At 40.6% G+C, this 22,204-nt stretch overlaps 2 protein-coding genes across 5 annotated transcripts in view; both read right to left on the bottom strand.

Annotated features, from left to right (window-relative positions):
• Positions 1-159: 159 nt before the first annotated feature.
• Positions 160-11,833, bottom strand: TMEM230 (transmembrane protein 230). 3 transcript variants are annotated; one of them, XM_012639274.1, is made up of 4 exons: positions 11,696-11,833; positions 9,402-9,522; positions 7,961-8,083; positions 160-2,052 (listed from the first exon to the last, which is right to left on the bottom strand). In XM_012639274.1, exons 2-4 carry the CDS (start codon positions 9,498-9,500, stop codon positions 1,912-1,914), a joined length of 363 nt encoding a protein of 120 aa, XP_012494728.1. In that variant the 5' UTR covers positions 9,501-9,522; positions 11,696-11,833; the 3' UTR covers positions 160-1,911. The 3 variants fall into 3 exon arrangements, with proteins under 3 accessions (XP_012494728.1, XP_012494731.1, XP_012494730.1); XM_012639277.1 differs by lacking the exon at positions 11,696-11,833 and adding an exon at positions 11,576-11,649; XM_012639276.1 differs by lacking the exon at positions 11,696-11,833 and adding an exon at positions 11,463-11,564.
• Positions 11,834-13,250: 1,417 nt separating this feature from the next.
• The window catches only part of PCNA (proliferating cell nuclear antigen), an 11,283-nt gene continuing 2,329 nt past the window's right edge, over positions 13,251-22,204 (bottom strand). Inside the window, exons 2-7 of one of the 2 annotated variants that reach the window (XM_012639273.1) lie at positions 17,926-18,246; positions 16,953-17,050; positions 16,712-16,779; positions 15,923-16,117; positions 13,736-13,859; positions 13,251-13,651 (exon numbers count right to left, since the gene is read on the bottom strand). In XM_012639273.1, coding sequence (XP_012494727.1) covers positions 13,572-13,651; positions 13,736-13,859; positions 15,923-16,117; positions 16,712-16,779; positions 16,953-17,050; positions 17,926-18,146 — 786 coding nt within the window. In that variant the 5' untranslated portion in view covers positions 18,147-18,246 and the 3' untranslated portion in view covers positions 13,251-13,571. Of the gene's footprint in view, positions 13,652-13,735; positions 13,860-15,922; positions 16,118-16,711; positions 16,780-16,952; positions 17,051-17,925; positions 18,362-22,204 lie in introns of those variants that run through there. The other variant, XM_012639272.1, reaches the window with a different exon arrangement.

Below are 22,204 nucleotides of genomic sequence, written 5' to 3'. Positions count from 1 at the left end.
AATAATGTGGCTAAAAACAAAACAAAAAAATGTGGTTGATCTCCATGACTATGGAAAGATGTACAAAATCGGCTAAGTGGGAGGAAAAAAAAGAAATTATAGAACCATACAGCAGGAGCCAAAGTTTTAAAAAAATGGATATATATGTTTATGTGGCTTAGAGCATTTTAGGAAGGATATACAAGAAACTTTGGATAACCTTGGGAGGTGAGCTGGGGGAGAAAATGTTCACTCCCCACCCCCTCAAATTTTACTTCTCATTTATACCCTTCTGTTCCACTTTGATTTTTTTTGACCAGCAGCATTACCTTTATAAGGACCAAATGATTTAGTTTGGCAGAAACATCCTGGTCTGGGCTTTGTTTTGCAAACACTGCCCAAGATAAAGCTTTATATATCATCTCACATCTTCACTGTCAAGGCCCAAGAATCCTAGAATACTGGACCCCAGCCTACCCTCCCATTACTAAATGTGCCTAATCTTAGAAGTTGCTTTAGGACACCTTCTCTTTGTCCCTCGTTTGCCGAGTCCTCTTTTTTCCTCCATGTGCACTTACTCCATGGTGCTCTCATCTACCCCTGTGGCTCCCAAGACATTGTCCAAACACTAACTCCCAGATTTCTATCTCCAGTCTAGAACCCCTCCTGCACTCTAGACACAAATGTGCACTGTAACTACCTCAACAGCTCCACCTGGATATCAAGTAGACACCTAAAATTTAACACATGCAAAACTCATCTTCACTTGAAGACTTGCTCGACCCACAGCTTCCAAATCGCAGCTGATGACACGTCCAGCTTCTAGCTGCCCAAGTCCACAACCTCATAGCAAAAGAATGACTAGAAAGAAGAGTCTAACCCACAGGGCAAGTAACCTGAAAACAAAGGTAATTCTGGGTACTAGGATTTAAGATACCATAAGATCACTGAAATGTTTTTGGAAATGTTTAAAGTTAACTCATTTTAAGTTTAGGATTTGGATTTCAACATTTTAATTTGAGTACAAGTCACTTTTTTGCAAGCTAGGAAACAGAATCAGCCTAAGGCAGTCTAGTCTCTAGGGATCAAACCAGACTTGTGATCTTTAGCAGAATGACAACATAATACAAGGTGCTGGCAATAGGGTTATAAACTCTAAATAACCACCCTTATCTACATTTTTCATTAGGAAACAGCCAAAAGTCCATCCTTAAAGGCATGATATACAGAACATCTTGATCTACAAAGGACAGAATGACCCATATTATATGCCGTTCAACCTATTGGTGATATAGCTCAGAGCTGGCCAAGGATTGGTAAACAGAGAAAGTGTTCACATTTTGAAAAGTTGCTCTGCAGTTTAAAAAATTCCTGGTTGCTGTCAATAAGAGAGTAAAATATATTACAGATATACCCACACTGATATTTGATTTTACCAAGGTCTTCCACTAGAATGTGAATGTAGAAGTAAGTATAGGGGATAAGATACTTAGATATTTTAAAAATAAATTACTTAGTAATAAGAAATTAGACATCCTGCATTCTTCCATATGCTACAAGAACAAATTGACAATGAAGACCATTTAACAGAAACACTCAATTCTAAAGAGGGTGGTGGCAGTAACACTTTCCACTACAGAATAACCTCCTGTTTTCCCAGACAATTAACATTGCTATTGTTCCATGATACATATTCCAGCAGAAAAACTTGTCAGGAGCTTTGCCAGGGCCAGGAGCTGAAAAACAGAGCATGTCCTAATTAGCTAATTGTAAACTCAGTTAACATCTTGGGGATGGACCCATAATCTGGCCATTGTTTTGTTAAACATTGCAAACTGTAGAATTCCTTAGCCCTTAGCCACACTTTTTGCTCAGTATCTCAAAGCTAGGTGTAGTCCATTGTGACTTCTCTCCTCAGGGCTGGGGTGGGTGCTAGTCATCAAAGTCTGGAATGTCATCATAGGAGTAACCCCGGTAGCCTTTGGATGCATAGTAGGCAATGCGCAGGTGGTAAAATCCAGGAAGGAACACCAGAATGCCAATGATCAGGACTGGAACAGCTCGGTCTGCCCCCTGGTGGCAGAAGGGGGCAAACATATTAGTACCATACAAGTTACGAATTTTTTTAAAAAAAGTCATGGACGCAACGTACAGATCAGTATTTTACACTTGCAGAACATTTTCTTTGGGAAATACACTACTAAGGGAAAAGATTTATATCTCTTTTCCTCCTGATTATAAATTGAAGAAACACTACAAAGTACTAAAAATGATATATAAGAAAAATTATCCATTCTCAACCACAGATATTTGGGCTTATTTCCTTTTGCTCCTTTTTAAAAGTTCCTAGTTGTGAATACACCATACTCTTTGTCCTGTTTATCTTTTTTTAGAACAAGCAATTGCCAATATTATTAAAAACTCTTTGCATATTTAAACTGCAATGGTGTGTAACATTCCACTGAAATGGAGGTACTGCAGTTCTACTTGATTGGCCCCCCACATGGCTGTTGGACACTTTGGTTGTTTTTCACTTTTTGCAATTGTACAGAATACCACAATAAATTTCTGTGTTTTTCTTGGCCTCTCATATTATTTCCTTAGTAGGCTCTTTATAAGGAGGGCTTCGACATTTTGGGGAGGTCCATGAGGCAGGGACTTTGTCATCCTTACACCCCCAGCTCTACCCAGCATATACGAACTAGAGGATCCGTAAGAGTGCTGAATGAATGCATATGCCTTTATAAAGTTGTTTTGTTTGCCTTGTGTTCTAAAATGCAGTTTAAAATGCTTATACATGTAAGTGCATCCTCCTTTTTCTCTGTGGATTTTTTTCATTGTTTTTAAGCTTAGGAAGATTTCCCTCATCTAAAGATTTAAACCCAATCTAAAAATCCACTTTTAGCAAGGATGACACAATGGATATTGATAAGTTATCTAATCAACATAATTTTGGCTGCCTCAACCACAAACAGAAATGAGTATTTATGGTTATTGTGAAAATTAAATGAGGTAACATATGTAAAGCAAGTGGCCCCAGGTAGCACACAATGACTCAAATGTGAATTTAAAACCGAAGGAAGAGAACTTGAAGGGGCTCTCTCAGGTAAAAAATGGACAAAGTGAGCATCAAAAAGAGTAAAATCTGCAACTCTCACAACTGACATACTTGGTGTGCTATTTCTGTAATCTTATTTTACATTTTTGACTTTTTAAATCTTTTGTAAGATTTTAACTGTACATCCCTAATGCAATATATCCTAAGGATTAAAAGAATTGCAAAGAAAACTTACAGTGCATTCAGGCTTTTTGTCCTTTTTTAATTTTTTGTAGAGACAGGGTCTTACTGTGTTGCCCAGGCTGGTCTTGAATTCCTGGCCTCAAGTGATCTTTCTGCCTCAGCCTCCCAAAGTGCTAGGATTATAGGAATGAGCCAACACTCCTGTCTGCAGCCTTATCCTTTTTAAATTCCTTCCTTCTTCTTTTTTTTTTTTTTTGGAGACAAGAGTCTCGCTTTGTTGCTCTGGGTAGAGTGCAGTGGCATCATCATAGCTCAATGCAACCTCAAACTTCTGGGCTCAAGGGGATCCTTCTGCCTCAGCCTCCTGAGTAGCTGGGATTTCAGGCCCAAGCCACCAAGCCTGGCTAATTTTTCTATTTTTAGTAGATACTGGGTCTCGTTCCTGCTCAGGCTGGTCTCGAACTCCTGGCTTCAAGAGATCCTCCTGGGCCGGCGCGGTGGCTCACGCCTGTAATCCTAGCACTCTGGGAGGCCGAGGTGGGCAGATTGTTTGAGCTCAGGAGTTCGAGACCAGCCTGAGCAAGAGCGAGACCCCGTCTCTACTAAAAAAAAAAAATTAGAAAGAAATTAATCAGACAACTAAAAATACATAGAAAAAATTAGCCGGGTGTGGTGGTGCATGCCTGTGGTCCCAGCTACTTGGGAGGCTGAGGCAGAAGAATTGCTTGAGCCCAGGAGTTTGAGGTTGCTGTGAGCTGGGCTGATGCCACGGCACTCTAGCCTGGGCAACAGAGTGAGACTCTGTCTCAAAAAAAAAAAAAGAGATCCTCCTGCCTCAGCCTCCCAGAGTGCTAGGATTACAGGCATGAGCCACGCCCGGCCTTTCCTTCTTATACTTAGCAGTAATACTGTTGTTATTTTGACGCTATTGTATGTGCAATGTAGAATATGGCAAGTAATTTTATCAATACAATTAGAATTGACATACATAAAAATTAAAGATGTTAAGTTCAAAATCTATAATCTTAAAAAGCATTGGAAATGTCTATATGAAATTATTTTCCCTTATTTTTTAAAATATTTATTTCCTGATTCTGTCACTAAAAAGGCCTGGAAAGAATGACAACCCAATATAATGAGCATCACTAATCTGGGTAGATTGTGACCTCTAAATCTATTTCCAACTGAAAGAAAGCAGGGCTCCTTAGAGAAAAAGCTGTTTACTTTGGGGGCAGGAAATATGCAGGTGGGCCTGGGATAACCTATACCAGAAAGCACAGAACCTATCCCTATCAAGGGCTACAGGTTTGAGGGACACAGGAGTAACTTGAAGGGGAACCTCCTGAATAAATATGGGACAATTTATATTTTAAAAAGAATACAGACTGTAACTGATCAAAACATAAACATGTAAATAAAATGACAAGTTCAAAATGATACTAACAATTCTTTGGAGGTTAGTAGGTATATTTTTACAAAAGTTGGTAGGCTGGGTGCGGTGGCTCACACCTGTAATCCTAGCATTCTGGGAGGCCAAAGTGGGAGGACTGCTTGAGGTCAGGAGTTCTAGACCAGTCTGAACAAGAGCGAGACCTGTCTCTACCTAAAATAGAAAAAATTAGCTGGGTGTGGTGGTGCACACCTGTAGTCCCAGCTACTTGGGAGACTGAGGCAGGAGGATTGCTTGAGCCCAGGAGTTTGAGGCTGCAGTGAGCTAGGATCATGCCATTGCACTCTACCTAGGATGACAAAGTGACTCTGTCTAAAAAAAAAAAAGTTGATAAATAAAGAGAAATAAACATTTTTCCTACCTTTACTAAACACTATATTTTAGGGTAACCAAATGGTAGATTTGAGAAAATACCTTGTGAGAGAATTTCAGTTGATAAATGCACAAACTGAGAGAATTAGATTCATTAGTGGAAAGGGTGATGGGGACATTCGTAATAAATGAATTAGGGTGATGATACCTAAACCCAGTGCTCAATCTTAATATCATTTAAAATTAAGACAAGCTGCTGGGTGTGGTGGCTCATCCCTGTAATCTTAACATTTTGGGAGGCTGAGCTAAGAGGACCACTCGAGGCCAGGAGTTCGAGACCAGCCTAGGCAACATAGTAAGACCCTGTCTCTACATAAAAAAAAAAAATTAGCCGGGTGTGGTGGTATGCACCTATAGTCTCAGCTACTGGGGAGGCTCAGGTGGGAGGATTGCTTGAGCCCAGGAGTTCGCATTACAGTGAGCTATGACCTCACCACTGCACTCCAGCCTAGGTGACAGAGTGAGACCCTGTCTTTTTTTTTTTGAAACAGAGTCTCACTCTCTTGCCTGGGCTAGAGTGCCGTGGCAAGCCTAGCTCACAGCAACCTCAAACTCCTAGGCTCAAGTGATCCTCCTGCCTCAGCCTCCCAGAGTGCTAGGATTACAGGTGTGAGCCACTGCGCCCAGCTGACCTTGTCTCTTAAAAAACAAAAAAACCAACCATTCATTATGTGCCTCCTAATGTAATGCTATAGCAATGGTTCTTCAAATGTGTTCCACTGACCTCTGGCAATACCTGGGAACTTGTTAGATATATAAATTCTCAGGCCCCACCCTAGACCTACAGAACTGGAATCACAGGGAGTGGGGCAGAAAAATCTATAAGTTAATGAATGTATCAGGTAATTCTGCTTGATGCTTAAGTTTGAGAACCAATGTGCTATCGCAAATACATAACATCTCTTAGGAAAGAGTCTTCCTAAAACAAACAAAACTCAACCGGAATCTAAGCAAGACCCTAAATCTAAGTTTGCGAGAAATACAAGGAGTAGAGGAACAACAAGGCAAATGATATTAAGACAGTGCCACTAAAGTTATGTAAAAACTGTTAGAGATGCATACTGAAATTGTACACTTAAGAATTTATCAACAAAATATAAATCTGGTATTTAATATATAGGGACAAAAGTTGGGTGGATAGATGAAACAATATTGGCAAAATGTTTATAACTATTGATGCTGGGTGGTGGACACATGGGGGTAATTAAACTATTCCCTCTACTTCTGTTTGAAATATAAAGTTATATTGTATTTTAGAGTTTATATTTAAAGTTAATAAAAAGTAAAAAACTCCAAACCCAAAAACAAAACAAAATCTATTAGTGATTTTCTTTATTAATTTCTTAATATCTTTATCCATATTTATAAGGTAGTCTTCTGTAAACTACACAAGGTGAAATGGTATTTGTTGCATCAATCTTATCTCCCTCTGTTTTCAATTTTTTCCTCCAGTATTCTTTGTATGACTTGCATTTCTGTTTTTTAAAAAAATTTATTTCAAAATATTAAGGGGGTACAAATGTTTTTGTTACGTGGATATGTTTTATAATGCTTTAGTCAGGGCTATAATCGATTTTTTAAAAAAGAGGTGTTGTCCAGGATGGCCTCGAACTCCTGGCCTCAAGTGATCCTCCCATCTCTACCTCCCCAAGTGCTGGGATTACAGGCGTCAGCCACCATGCCTGGCCACCTTTCAATTTTTGTATCATTAACAGACTCCTTACTGTACCCCTCGGATTAATACTGCATGATTCAATGAAAGTTAACCGAAGACACAGTCCTGATGTTAGGTGTCCAAATTTAACTGCATCATGAAAGCCTCTGGGCTGCGCGCGGTGGCTCACGCCTGTAATCCTAGCACTCTGGGAGGCTGAGGCAGGAGGATTGTTTGAGCTCAGGAGTTCGAGATCAGCCTGAGCAAGAGCGAGACCCCGTCTCTACTAAAAATAGAAAGAAATTGTTTGGACAACTAAAAATATATAGAAAAAATTAGCCGGGCATGTGGCGCATGCCTGTAGTCCCAGCTGTTCGGGAAGCTGAAGCAGAAGGATCACTTGAGCCCAGGAGTTTGAGGTTGCTGTGAGGTAGGTGGACGCCAGGGCACTCTAGCGCGGGCAACAGAGAGAGACTCTGTCTCAAAAAAAAAAAAGCCTCTGGTAGCCATACAGTAGCTTTTAATAGCTTACAACCTAAGGCAAATCAGACACACCTCTTAAAAACCATATGCAGCCACTTTATTGTGACACCATTCCCAATTCCAACGATAATACCGGTAATTTCGGCTCTGGGCAGTGTTCTCTCTGTAGAGTGATATGACCATCATCTCCCAGCCTGCTGTATGTTAATCATGGTCAGAATCAGTTCAGGATAACTCAGACACTTTGTATACAGGGACAGCCCAGGAGAAAGAACCTTAGGTTCTAAGGTATCTAAGAAACCTTAGGTTTCTAAGGCATCACATTGAAGCTCAACAGAAACTCCAACTAAACCTAACATGAGAAGGACTGATTTATGAGGCTCATTGACCCGAGACCTATAGAAAAATCACTGTTTCTCTCCAAACGCTTGCCAGTGGGTTGCAAACCTATAAGGACACAGTATTACTCCAGCTACAGCTCTTTACCAATCGGGTATCTTGGATGCCAGCGTCAGCTGTACTGTTCCAAACTATGACAGTGGGCAAATTGCCTAGTACCTCAGAGATTAAGTTTGTCTACCAGCACCCACAACCCTCATAGGAGCTATGGAAGTTTAATGTTGCTCAAAGGAAGAAAAACATGTTTTGTCATCAGAGAAAATAATATAAAAGGAAATCTTTCTTTTGGAATCTGCTGTACTAGAAATGAACATAAAAACAATAGAGCCTTGGCTAACATTTTAAAGATCTCACAGCACATTCCCAATGAACGTCAGCTTACCCCTTTGCTGATGTAGCCCGACAGCAGGAGAGAGCCTATGATGATGAGAAAGGCGCCAATCAAAAATAGCACAGTGGCAAGTGCAATGGCCTTATAAGGAATCTTAGGAGGGCTTTTCTTAAACTGGAAGAGAAACAAAAAAGACAAGGAAGGACATTATGAAAATACCACAGCTCAGATACTTTAAAACAGGGAGCATAATTAAGGAAAAAACTGGATGATTTCTGGGTCTTGAAATATGTCCTACCACCCAGTGCAGCTCTGGGAAGGAAAGGAAAGGCACAGGCAGGAGACAATGCTCTAGTTATTGCTCTAACAGTCACTCGAAAAGGTCCCAGAGGAATGTCATCCTTTCTAGTTCTACTCTTACCCCATGTTCATAAGAAATTTTTTTTTTTTTTTTTACAAAAACGGAAACTGCTTGATGGTCATTCATCCATTGGACATATTTACTAAGTGCCTGGCACACAGATGGCTGTACTAATCTATGGGGATTTAAGAATGAATACCATGATTTGGAGAAGAAAATAAGTGATTTCTGGAATCAAAGTTAAGTTAGTATATGCTTAAAGGTTCTAGAAACAGACAATTTCAGCTTTTTCTAAAGCATTAGTTGCTTGCTCCACGGAGCATGTAACCTGCCTTATGAGTAAGTTCAATTCAAGGTTAAGATCCAGAGACAAACCTAAGGTTTGGCTCATGGCTATATCTGATCTAACTTGCTGAAAGCTTCCCAGATCTATTTTTATCTCTCCTTCAAATGCAGGTCCAAGAGTATGAAGAATTATTTATTTATTTATATTTAAAGGGATGGGTTCCTGCTACTTCCTCCTCGGCCCTGGACCAACCTAGAATAATCTATTCCAAGGGGAAGCAGGCAAAAGGAGATGCTGTATTACTATTTTGTAAATGGTAAGGGTAGGAACAAATTTATTATTCTGTTTTACTCACTGTTTGTCACAAAGAATACCTTTAATAAATTGGATCTCATGACATCAGGAAAGAAGGAAGATTCCCACAATCTGCTGGCTTCAGCAGTAAGTTTCTCCCTTAAAAGATGAACTGGCTTTGACTAAAGTGTAAATAAACCGGTGACAAAAAATTCTGCTTAGCAAAAATTTTAAAATTCCTTAAAAAAACTCCGCTTAACAAAACACAATCTGATTTATTTTCTGGATAAACTAAATAAAACTTGGAACTACAGGACTCTGGTGTTATAACTAAAAAATTCTTAGAAATGGACAATATTGGAATTGGTTTGAAACTGCCCTGCCAAGGTCCTCTTCTGCAAGCTATGGCTGAAAGGGTTGCAGAGCTGAGTTTACTTCTTGCTACCCCCTCTAATCCCCAGGGACAGTTAGCAAAACCTCCACTGGGAAGGTTTTCCTGCTAACAACAGAAACATATGCAGTGCATCTTGTCAGTTACTTTCTGCATATACCTGAAGGTCAATGTAGCCATCGTCTGTGCTGGAAAGCCTTGAGTATTTCACTTTACTGCTGGGGATTCCAGTAGCCAGGTTAGTACGAGAAGGCATCATAACACACTGACACAGCTATAGTCTGCAAACAAAAAAAACCCTGTTATTGTCTGTAGATGACAATGGTGCATTAAAGCCAATGAGTTCAGGACTCTCAGATATTATGCATTGGAGTTCTGGGCTGTCATGTCATACTTGCAACTGGCAATTTAGGCTTCACTACTCTTAAATCTAGATATTCCTCTCACACAGTAAAAACTTTCTCATTAGGTATTTGCTTTGGTTTGTCCTTGTACAATGACAGCCAAGACACTAAGAACCAGATCCCACTTTATCTTGCCACCAAGGTTCCCTGCCTCTTAATTTTTCCAAAATCACACAGAGATTAGGTGGAAGAGTGGTGATTTAAATCCAGGTCCACCTGACACACCTATGCAGTATTGTATAGGAAAAAGAAAGAGCAGCATATACTACAGTGATTCTCTTATTTGCTAAGGAGGAAGGAGAGGGCAGGGAAGGGAATACATTCACATCAGTGCTCTGCCTATTTCCCCGTGATAGAGATTATCCTTTTAATGTAAAAGATCTATGAAACTTCTTGTAAATTTGGCTAAGCACCTGGCTATCAGTACTATACCAGTGCCTTCAGAAATGCCTGTCTCCCTGCCCCATCCCAAGCACTGAAAGTAGTAGTGATTTCATTTTCAATTACTTCTGTAGCTCCCTCAAAAAAGTGAATAAAAATCTCGTTTACTGACCAAAATATTCAAAGCAGACAACAGTAATGAAATCATGGCTATTCTGTCACTAGCTTAAGAGACAGTGTATAAGATTTAAAAACAAGATGTTTAAATTAAAAAAATTTAAGCTGGCCATGGTGGCTCATGCCTGTAATCCTAGAACTTTGGGAGGCCAAGGCAGGAGTATCGCTTAAGGCCAGGAGTTTGAGACCAGCCTGCACAATATATCGAGACCCTGTCTCTACGAAAATAGAAAAATTAGCTGGGTGTGGTGATTCTTGCCTGTAGTCCCAGCTACTTGGGAGGCTGAGGCAGGAGGATCACTTGAGCCCAGAAGTTTGAGGTTGCTGTGAGCTAGGCTGATGCCACAGCTCTCTAGCCCAGGCAACACAGCGAAACTCTGTCTCATTCATTCATTCATAAATACATAAATAAATAAATAAAAATAAAAAGTTACAATAATGCTCATCTATGTACTTTTCTAAAAAGGTTAGATCAAACTAACCCTTTTGTGTGGCAAACACTAGGTGTTTAGTGTTGAAATCTAGATTACATTTAATTTTATAAAACTTAAAAGTTCAAACTACCAATGTGAGGGGGTTTGATGACAATCATATTTGATTTTTATCACTATTTTTTAAAAAAATTACATACTCTGCCATTAATTATTGATATACCCGCATCAAAACTAAAAAAAAAAAATCACAGGGCATGAGGGAGAGGAGAAAGGAATGCTTATTCCTGGCAAAGAGTAAGGATTCTTTTTTTTTTTGAGACGGAGTCCCTCTCTGTTGCTCAGGCTAGAGTGCCGTGGCGTCAGCCTAGCTCACAGCAACCTCAAACTCCTGGGCTCAAGCAATCTTTCTGCCTCAGCCTCCCGAGTAGCTGGGACTACAGGCACGTGCCACCATGCCCAGCTAATTTTTTCTATATATTTTTAGGTGTCCAGATCATTTCTTTCTATTTTTAGTAGAGACGGGGTGTCGCTCTTGCTCAGGCTGGTCTCAAACTCCTGAGGTCAAATGATCCGCCCGCCTCGGCCTCCCAGAGTGCTAGGATTACAGGCGTGAGCCACCGCGCCCGGCCAAGAGTAAGGATTCTAAAAGACGAGAAAAGGAAAAATGTAAGTCGATGGAGTATTTTCAAAGTATCAGTCCAACTTCCCAACAGACTTTTTACCAGCTCATTGCAACCCCCAAATTCCCTCCACAACTGAATGTTGCAAGAATTATGAAAGCATCAGTAAAGCGCCTGGCACAGTGCCTGGCATTACATGCCTCACCATACGCTATTTTCCTGCCCGTCTCCAGATCTCGCCAGGGAGAGAAATAAGAACCAAAGCGAAGTTGCACGTAAAACAAACAACACTGATCTCTGGAAAGAGGCCAACCGTGCCTGGACGGGCGAACGCTACACCCGGAGGACTCGACTTGATTTCGGCGGAGAGCGCAGACTCCGCCACGCCGAGCCCGAAAAGGGCGTTTCCGCTCGCGCCCCGCCGCACGCACGCCTTACCAGAGCGCCGCGCCAGTGCCCCGCGAGCCGAGAGCTCGCCCACGCTTGGCAGCGGAGGAGCCCGAGGCTGCATGGCACGGCCCACCTAACTGCCACACAGTCCACCCAAGCACGGACTAGAGCGCCGGAAGTGGCGCGCCGGAATCTGCGTCACCCAGAGCGACGTCTTCTCATTCACTTCCTGGACGCGCCTGGTGCTAGCGCTTTGCGAGTGCCGGCGAGTGGAACCTGCAGGAGGCGTCGGGGCTCTGGGGCGGCTCTGTCCGAACGCTGCCGCCGCCGTTTCGGAAGGCGCCCCGACCTGTGCCCGCCACCAGCCCCCTCCACTGCGGCTGGTGGGCGGGTATTTTAGGGTCCCCGCCCACCTGGGTCACAGTCAGGCCCAGGGCAAGCCCGCTACGTTGTTCCTCCTCTAACGCCTCTGAGGCGGGGTAGGGATCGCAGTGTACCCGGGAGGCGGAATCGGAGCTGGGCAGAGCCACCAGATCTCAACCCCGTCGCTACATTCCTTGAAGTAGCCCCTCATTCTTGTGCTTGTTTCCCTCTGCTGGTCATCAGGCCTTGCCCAGGTAAGAAAGGCCTGCCCACAGGGACATTTTGCCGCAAGTGAAGCTTTTTAAAGTTAGGTTTATTAAGGTATAATTTGCATACAGTAAAACACAACTGGACGTTCTGTCAAACGCATGCAGTACTGGAACCATCACCAGGCTAGATAAAATATTTCCGTCACCTCAAAAAGTTCCATCAGCCCCCTTTACAGCCTTTCTTCTTCCCCTCTTGCAGGTATGCCGTAGGTAATGAATACTTCCTGGATAGTCAGTTCTAACATCCACAATAACTGGAACTGTCCAAGTAATACAACAAAGAAACCAGTCATTTTATCTACCAAACAAAATACATTGGGAAAAAAAATATAAGCAATGTGGGGATCTGGAAAAAAATTCTAATAAAGTAGTTCTCAATAATTAACATGCCAGTGACCTTGTAGCAGTTCCTGGGAATGTTTTCTTCACAACTACAGGGCCTTTTCACTTTCTTGGTTGGATCCAACCAACATCCATGGAATTTGAGACACCTTCATCCTTTAAGGGAGCGAAGTCCCAAAAAAGAATACTCGTAACAGAGAAATTTCTGCACAGCCATACTCCTTGAGCTCTATTCACACATCTACTGAAACTTCAAGTCTTGTAAAAGACTCGCTAGGCTAAAAAGACACATTAAGACACTATAACAATGCTAGTCTTATGAAGCCCACACAATTCTGGGTACAGTAAGCTTCTGAAAAGTGTTAATGTTTGCTAACTAAAAGGACAAAATGAGGAAATACACAGGATTTGCTCTACTCTCCCCGTTCATTACTTGAGCTCAAATTAGAATAACAAAATAAGTTTGACAAATGAATCCCTCAAAATATCTGGCATTTGAGATACTTTTTATTACTATCTCCACCAGGCTGCTCTAAACTGAAAAACACATTTATGTGAAAGGGTAGCTATAGCTGAGAATTCAGTAGGATATTTGCAAAAGTCATGGTCCAAATGAAGGCACTGCCCTATGATATTTGAAATTCAGGTAATTTTATTTAAATTGAAAAACAATTCTTAAAACTGCATTTAGAATCAAGACTCTTTTGTATTATAAAAATCACAAGGAGTATTTCTAAGTAAGACAAAATATTTCTAGGTTAACAAGATTTGACTTTGGACTTTATTCTTTAAACAAATTGTAGAGAATGGAGGGGGAAAAATAGGTTATTTACAGAAAATATCTACATATGTACTCAATATTTCCTGACAGGAAAGGCTTCAGTACATGCTGGAATCTCAGAAGCAGTTCTCAAATAGCTTAGTTTTATTTTCTTCGACTTTGAGAATGCCTAAGATCCTTCTTCATCTTCAATTTTGGGAGCCAAGTAGTACTTCAAATGTCCCATATCAGCAATTTTATACTCTACAACTGAAAGAAAACAGGAAGATAGGTAATTACTGAGGAGTATCACATACACTACCTACGAAAACATGTTTGAATTTATTATCTTACCAAGGGGTACATCTGCAGACATACTGAGTGTTACTGTAGAAGAGAGTGGAGTGGCTTTTGTGAAGAAGTTCAGGTACCTCAGTGCAAAAGTTAGCTGAACTGGCTCATTCATCTCTATGGTAACCTACAGGAGAAAGCAAAGATTCGTCACACTGAAAAAACATCATAGAAGTTACAATCCAGGCCAGGCACAGTGGCTCACGCCTGTCCACTCTGGAGGCCGAGGTGGGAAGATCGCTTGAGCTTGAGTTCCAGACCAACCTGAGCAAGAGCAAGACCCCGTCTCTACTAAAAATAGAAAAATTAGCCCAGTGTCGTGGAGAGGGCCTGTAGTCCCAGCTACTCAGGAGGCTAAGGCAAGAGGATCGCTTGAGCCCAGGAATTTGAGGTTGCAGTGAGCTACAATGACACCACTGTACTCTACCCAGGGTGACAGAACGAGACTCTCTCTCAAAAAAAAAAAAAAGTTATAATCCATGAATTCATAATATATACTAAAAACCAAAAACCTTTATTGGTCATTTTGGAGGGTGCTACAAAACTAATTTTGAAGACTATAAATAAAGCAAAAGAACCAAGTATTTAGCCTTTCCTATTTAAATTGTACCTGAGGTAATCAAATTATGCAATATGGGACAGCTTCTCTTTAGAGAAATATTTCTAATAAATCAACTAATAAATGAAAGAATGAAGTATATTAATATATTTCAACTCCGCAAATGCTAATGACTTAATGGAGCTAGACAATGACTATGATAGCTAATATTGCAAAAAACACCCAGACACCTTGTGCCTCCTACTAGAGGTACACACTACCACCTCTAAAGTATTCTTGCTCTCACCACCCCCAAAATAAACATCCTGAATGTCATTGACCCTCTGGAGCTGTAGCTACCAGTTTACAGGAAGTATACAGGAATGTGTTGACACACAGGGATACACTCAGCAAAATCCAGGCATGGATCTAGTTTCTTCAACAGATTATAGTGGCACCGGGGAAAAGAGGGAACCAATAGGTTGAAAGAAAGTTAAGGGCCATATAAACCAATTTCAATATATGAACTTTATTACAATATTTGTGGATAAAATAATGAGATTTGAAAAAACTGAGGTTAGCAGGGGAGTGGAAATGTGATTCAGGAGACAGATAAAGAATTAGTCCCTGGGCTTTGTTATTGAGCTTTTTAAAAAAAATCTCTATATCAACTGAGTTTTACCCTCATTTAAACTGAGAGTTGACCACTTATGCAAAGGGTGAGAAAATAATATCTAATATTTATTGTAAACTTATAATATGCCAGACACTATGTAATCCTAATAATCCCTATGAGGTTAGGACTTTTAATTATCCTTGATTTACAAGTTTAACTGGTGCTCAGGCTAGCCAGTAAAATTTTTTTATTTTACTATAATTATCAAGTATTAGTATATAAATACTAAGGATATTAAAAAAAGAACTTGACTTCAGGAAAATCCTCACTTAAAGATATTTAGGAATTACAGTTCTTCATCATTTTGTTAAATGAGGGCTCTCTAGGCACCCTTTCAAATAATGGAAAAAGCTTAGGTATTTACACACCAATCAGTATTTAACGTAGTGCAATTCTTACCAAGTTGCAAGAGGTCTACTTTCTAGCCTTAGCGAGGAGACTCTCCTGTTTAACCCTTGATTCCTACAGCCTGTGACTTTGGTTAAATTGCCACTTAACTTTGCTCAACTGGCTTCTCCACCGATGGGCTAATGATTGGAACCACAACACAAAAAGCTAATATAAGGATTACATTAGAGCTAATAACAGCTAGAATTTTATCCCTAACCCTATCCTTCAATTGAGTTGCTGTCCAGTGCTCAATTATTTGGTAGAGGCAGAGTAAATATCTCTAGAAAGCTAAAGGATAGACACCTACCTTCCCAATCCTATCCTTAGGTCATGTCTGGGCATGATCTACAAACCCATTGTGTTTTGTGGTTTGTAGAAGAGCTGAATTTGTACTCCCTTCTCACAGATACACTTCTAAATTGGATGGCACTTATCACTTGCAGATTTCAATAGTATCTTTTAGTTTTCACAAATTACTTGGGATATAATTTTGTCCATTTTTATTTAATTTTTAGTAATTAACCTAATGTCAAGCAGTATTACAAGTCTCTTCAAAGTATTTTCTATTTATTTAAAACCTACTTACAGCTTCCTCCTCTTTATCGACGTTACTTGTCTGTGACAATTTAATGTTTCCATTTCCAAGTTCTCCACTTGCAGAAAATTTCACTCCATCTTTTGCACAGGAAATTACAACAGCATCTCCAATATGACTGAGATCTCGGCATATACGTGCAAATTCACCAGAAGGCATCTTTACTACACAGCTGTATTCTTGTTCCTATAAAACAAAGAAATTTTAAATGTTAATTGCTAGAAATTTAAAGATCTGGCACCCTCACTTTCTTAAGAATGAACATCTAAATGAGAACTTGGAATTTAGATTTTCTGATTACTTTAAAACATCATTCAAAATTACATATTTCTTAACACACCCCAACCACTCAAAAAATAAATGCAGATATAAAACATGTATTTCATAAGAATAATTATCCTAAGAAAACAAATTAGAGGTTAAACTTTTAATAGTCAATGCACTATACAGGGCTAACTCAAGAAGACATTAGGGTATGGCACAGAAATGATGATGGTACAAACAGACTGAATTGCTTTCTGAAAGAAAACATGATATTGGATATTTTAAACATACCATTTCTTCTCTCCTTTGATCTTGATAAACCTAACCTTGATAAATTTCTTCTGACACAGCTTATATGGCAGGCCAAATAATAAAATCCCTCTTTGAAACATGTATTAGTAGATAGATTTCTAGAAAAAGTTCTGTCAGGAAATAGACCTTAAATTATATTAACATATCTTATGTAACTATCATGATTCAGTGCAGTAACCACTACAATTAGAAACTGATACTCACTGGAATTCCAAGTTGTTCAACATCCAAATCCATTAACTTCATTTCATAGTCTGAAACTTTCTCCTGATCTAACAAAAGAAAGTAAACGTTGTTGAAGAAAAAGCATGAGTTGATAACCACGATGTAAATTTTATAACCATCACCAACATTATCTTAATATTGAGACAACTTTAGGAAATGCTGACACTGCATTTTTAATTTTCTGTAGTATAACTCAGTAAGTTAAAAGGGTACAACTTACTTGGTGCTTCAAAGACTAGTGCCAAGGTGTCCGCATTATCTTCGGCCCTTAGCGTAATGATATCTTCATTGCCAGCACATTTTAGTATTTTGGACATGCTAGAATACACAAGACACAGGGTTTAAAATCAACACCATCTGCTCAAGATCTAGGTTTCTAATGCAATTAGGAGTTACCATTTTCATCCGTCATGCTGTCTGAGAATTGGTGAAGAGGGTAAACATGCTGGAGGATGTGTATATTGGTCCAACCATTTTGGAATGCAATCTGGCATATTTACATAAATAAAAGAGCAGTATTTTCTGAACTGCAAAATCTCTTTAGTGCACAAATTATTCTCCAGCCGCGACAAACCTTAAAAATGATCTAATGAATCTGTTAAAACACGTTGCATATTGCTTGAGTAATTATTTCTTATAAGCTTTTTAAAATGTAAGCATATTTTTAAAACTTAATGCTCTAGATATGTAGCAGTAAGAAAGTTGAAAGCCATTGCCCTGGATAAATTTTTCCACAACTCAGGATGTTCAGATGCGCGCTGCGACTTTGTAATGAAACACCAGAAACAATCTGCTGCCCCTAAGTAGGGTGACAGGGCGACACACATTCTCACGAGGGCACATTATAAAGCGTTTAAAGTCAACCACGACTAAGGCTAACCCATTCAAGGCCACTGGCATTTAACGAGCAAAGAGCTCTGGAACAGTTTTCCTGGCACTGCAAAAAAGCTGATCATTTTCCCGCCACCACCCGCTTTGTGACTTTGGCGCGAAAAGAGCCGGTTCGTGCGGTAGCCAGCGCGGGCTTTTCGGAACCGCGCTCTCCGTTGGGCTCCGCCCCCCGGCGTCGCAGGCCAACGAGAAGGCTCGGATGGTCCACGCCAGCCAATGAAGGCCAGGCTCGAAGGGGCTCCCGCCAAGAGCCGGACATGCGGAAGGGCCCGGGCCCCGCTCACCGCCGCCCCGGGGCCCACCTGGTGAGGTTCACGCCCATCGCCAGGTTGCGGTCGCAGCGGTACGTGTCGAAGCCCTCGGAGCGCAGGGTGAGCTGCACCAAAGAGACGTGCGACGAGTCCATGCTCTGCAGGTTCACGCCGCTCGAACTGATGTCCCAGCAGGCCTCGTTGATGAGGTCCTTGAGTGCCTCCAACACCTTCTTCAGGATGGAGCCCTGGACCAGGCGAGCCTCGAACATGGTGGCGGTGACGCGGCTACAGGCGAGTGAAAGGAGGAAGGTCTGGCTGGTTTTGGCTTCTCGAGGCTGACAGCGAGAGGGCGAGCACAGCAGCGAGAGCCTCAGAGAAAGAAAGACGACGATCCGTCAGCTACGCCAGCAGCCGTTTAATGCCGCCGCGTCCGCAAGCGCGCGCTCTCCCCTGCCTAGCGTTGCAACGTCACCACGCCGCCCCGCCCACAGCCTGGGCGGAGAGACTCTAGGACCAATCGTGTCCCTGGTCCGCGTGAGGCCCGCCCCCGAACATCCATTGGAGGATGCGGGCGCAGGGGCGGGGCAGGCGCACTGAGCGTCAGGCTGCGGGCGGAGCGGCATCCCACAGGTCTCCCCGCCTTTTTGCTTAATTCCTGAGCTTGGGCTCGAGGCGAGTCGGGGCTGCGGTCAGGGTCAGGCCTCGGAGCGCCAAGCCATAGCTTTATAGTGTCTCCTCAGCCTCCCACTCCGGGGGTAGAAAGTTTCCAGCCACTAAAGTGAAATGCAATTCAAACCTACCGGGAGGAAAAGCCGCCTTGTAGCCCGAAGAGTACAGCTGCTTTAAATATGAACTTTATTTTTGCTATTATAGAAGTGATACGCTCTTAAAAGTGTCATACGATAAAGGGGTGTACTGTTTGGTTAAAGTTAACTTCCACTCATCGTTTTTTAACATCCCCACAGGCATACCAAACTCATAAAATCATGCAATCGTTGACCGGATTCAGCCTTTTAAGCTTTTTTAAAAAATACAAATACACATTTAAAAATGCGTTCATTCCAGGCCAGGCGTGGTGGCTCACGTGTGTAATCCCAGCACTTTGGGAGACCGAGGCGGGAGGATCCCTTGAGCTCAGGAGTTTGAGGCAGCAGTGAGCTGTGATGACGCCACTGCACTCCCGCCTGGGCGACAGAGGGAGATCCTATCTCAAAAAAATTAAATAAATAAAATTAAATGTGCTCTGTTAAGTATTTTGCCTAAGTGTTTACGAAATGAACTTTTTTTTTTGAGACAATGTCTCGGGCTGTTGCCCAGGCGAGAGTGCAGTAGTGGGATCGGTATAGCTCATTGCAGCCTCCAACTCATGAGCTCAAGTGATCCTCCTGCCCTGGCCTCCCAAAGTGCTGAGATTACAGGCAAGGACCATTTCCCCTGGCCAGTAAAGTACTTTTAATTTTATGCCACGTCTATCTTTTCTATAGCAGTACCTCTTTTGAAAATGGCATAATATCTCATGTATGTAACCTAATTTACCAATTTCCCATTGTAATTACAAACACCTTTGAACATTTAGGTAATTTTAGTCATATCAACTCCTTGAAGCAGTATTGCTTAATCAAAGAGCATACACGTTTAAATTTCTGATGTTACCATATTGACCTCTAAAAGACTGCTATTTATGCTCCAGCCAAGATCGTGTATAAACATGCTCATTTCCCCTTATTTTCCTAACGATAGATATGAGCAATCTCAGTTTTAAATCTGTGTCATTTGTGTGAAAATTTCAGTTGTTACAGGTTGGACGGGATTTGTTGTTTCTCTTTTGCTTTGTTTACAACATTTCTCTTTAGTTGCTTTCAATATCTTATCTTGGTCTGTCAAATCTTTGGTTTTTCTACCATGTATCTAGGTATGGATTTAGTTTTATTTACCCTGTTCAGGGAACTGAAAATTAATTTATTTCATCAAGTCTAGAATATTCTCAATCATTATGACTTTAAATATCTTCTTATTCTATTCTCTCCCTCTGGCACTTTTCTCTCTCTTTTCTTTCTTTCTCTCTTTCCTTCCTTCCTTTTTCTTTCTTTCTCTCTTTTTTTCTTTCTTTCTTTCTCTCTCTCTCTCTCTCTTTCTTCTTTTTTTTCTGGTTCAGCTCTGACTTCAGACAGGATCCAAAGAGGAATTTTATAATCTCTTCTTTGGGTTTTATGGAGACTTCACCCTTCTGTGTTAGCCTCGTAAAGCACTGCATCAACCTTGAAAGGCCATCTCCCTTTGGCATTTCTATTAGACATATGTACTTCACTGAATTTAAGATACTTTCAATGTAAGATGTACCATTATTTTATGCAGCATAAGAATGAAAATAAAACAGTCACACTATTATACAATGTTTTATCCCTTAGAATTTCTATTTTGTAATTATTAAAAGAATGTTTAGGCTTTAAAAACATTTTTATCATATATTGCTCTTGTGCCTACATAAAAAAATATAAAAAAAATAAATTGGTTAAGTCATTCTTACTACTTCTCCACATTCAGAGATTCTCATTCAGTTGCTGATACTGCTGTTTTTCCATATAATATCATACTCTGTATTGTCCAGGGTGTTCATGATGCAGCATTTTTTAAGAGTGCTACTCTATCGTCTGTTATTTCTTGCAAGCCTCTGCCACCCATTTGTAAGTTTTGATGCTGGAACTTTCTTGCTTTACACGTGATTGACTATCTTTTTGCTTATATCTCAGTATGAAAACATAATACAGCTTCATCTATTTGTGGTATTTTCCTTTCTTGGGTCCCTTAAAGTCTCAGTTCCCTTGCAAAATGTGGAATGTGTTTATTCCTTCAGGGAAGAACAACATTTGCTTCACTAATAACAAATATATATGTTCTGCTACTCTGTTTCAGTGCTCTCAGCTTACGTCATAACATTTTGATTTAATGCCAAATCATGGTGTAATGGGTTTCAAAACATTTTAAATGTCAATTAAACTCTACCCATGTGGTACGCATAATGCACATGAATCTGTTGAAATGAGGACATAAAAATGGCTATGTCCTGTGGTCAGAGAAGGCCTCTCTGAGGAGATAGTATTTTACCAGAGAAGCTAGCTGTTTGGAAAGTGGAAGAAAGAGCATTCTAGGCTGAAAGAATAATATGATTACTAAGGTCGGCATGCTTAGAAGATGTTCAGACAAATTTGTTGAAGAATGCAAAGACTAATGTGCCCAGAGCACACTGAACAATGTACAGAGTGGTGCAACATAAGGTTGCAAAGAAAGGAGGAGGTGAGATCTTACAGGACTTTGTAGGCCCTCTGTAAATGCAAGGGAAAGTTATCAAAAGCAGGTCTTTGACATGATCCAATTTGTATTTTAAGAGGTTCACTTTAACATATAGTAAAGGTACTATTCAATCAGTGGGAGAAAGAATGAATTAAGTAAATTTTGATCAAATGATTGGTTAAACTATTAGAAAAAAATAAAGTTACAGACTCTTCCTAATAACTATTCACCAAAATAAATTTCAGGTACATTAAAGAATTCAAATTCAAATAAATGTATATCCAACTAGAAATGGAAAATATTTCAGTAAATATGAGATGTTCTTGTGTGCTTCTAACTATAAAAGGAAAAAAACCATAAAACACAGGAATGACTGCATAAATTTTAAGACTTCTATATGCCTACAAGCACTGTATTGGTTAGTATACTTTAGGTTTCAGTGACAGAGATCTCAAACTGATAAACAGAAAAGGGAAATTTATTCATCTAAACAAAAAGCCAGAGGCATCTGGCTTCCAGTGTCCAGTCCTAACCTTAGTAAATATGTGAAAAATTTGTTAGCCACCTTAATAAGTGAAGAAATGTAAATTCAATGGAGATAGAATTTTAACCTACCAAATTAATAAAAGTCGTATTGACACCCAGTGTTAGAAAGGATTCAAAGAAATAGGCACTTTCAAATATTGCAAGTGGGAGTATAAATTGGTATAATTTTTCTGGTGGGAACTTGGAAATGTATTTCAAAAGCGTTAGAATTAGGCTGGGCATGGTGGCTCATGCATATAGTCCTGGCACTTTGGGTGGCTGAGGAAGGAGGATCACTTGAGGCCAGGAGTTTGAGACCAGCCTGGCCAATATAGCAAGACCCCATCTCCCCCCCCCCCCACATTTTTTTTTTGAGACAGAGTCTCACTCTGTTGCCCGGGCTAGAGTGCCGTGGCGTCAGCAGATTCCGGACAGGGGGTGTGGTACCAACAGCCTGTGAAGGTTTCCTTTTCAGGGAAAACTCCTCACCAATTTCCTACCCCCCCCCCCC

The sequence above is a fragment of the Propithecus coquereli genome, unplaced genomic scaffold, assembly GCF_000956105.1.
Source record: "Propithecus coquereli isolate 6110/MARCELLA unplaced genomic scaffold, Pcoq_1.0 Scaffold139, whole genome shotgun sequence".
NCBI lineage: Eukaryota > Metazoa > Chordata > Mammalia > Primates > Indriidae > Propithecus > Propithecus coquereli.
This window is presented reverse-complemented; position numbering and strand designations above follow the sequence as displayed.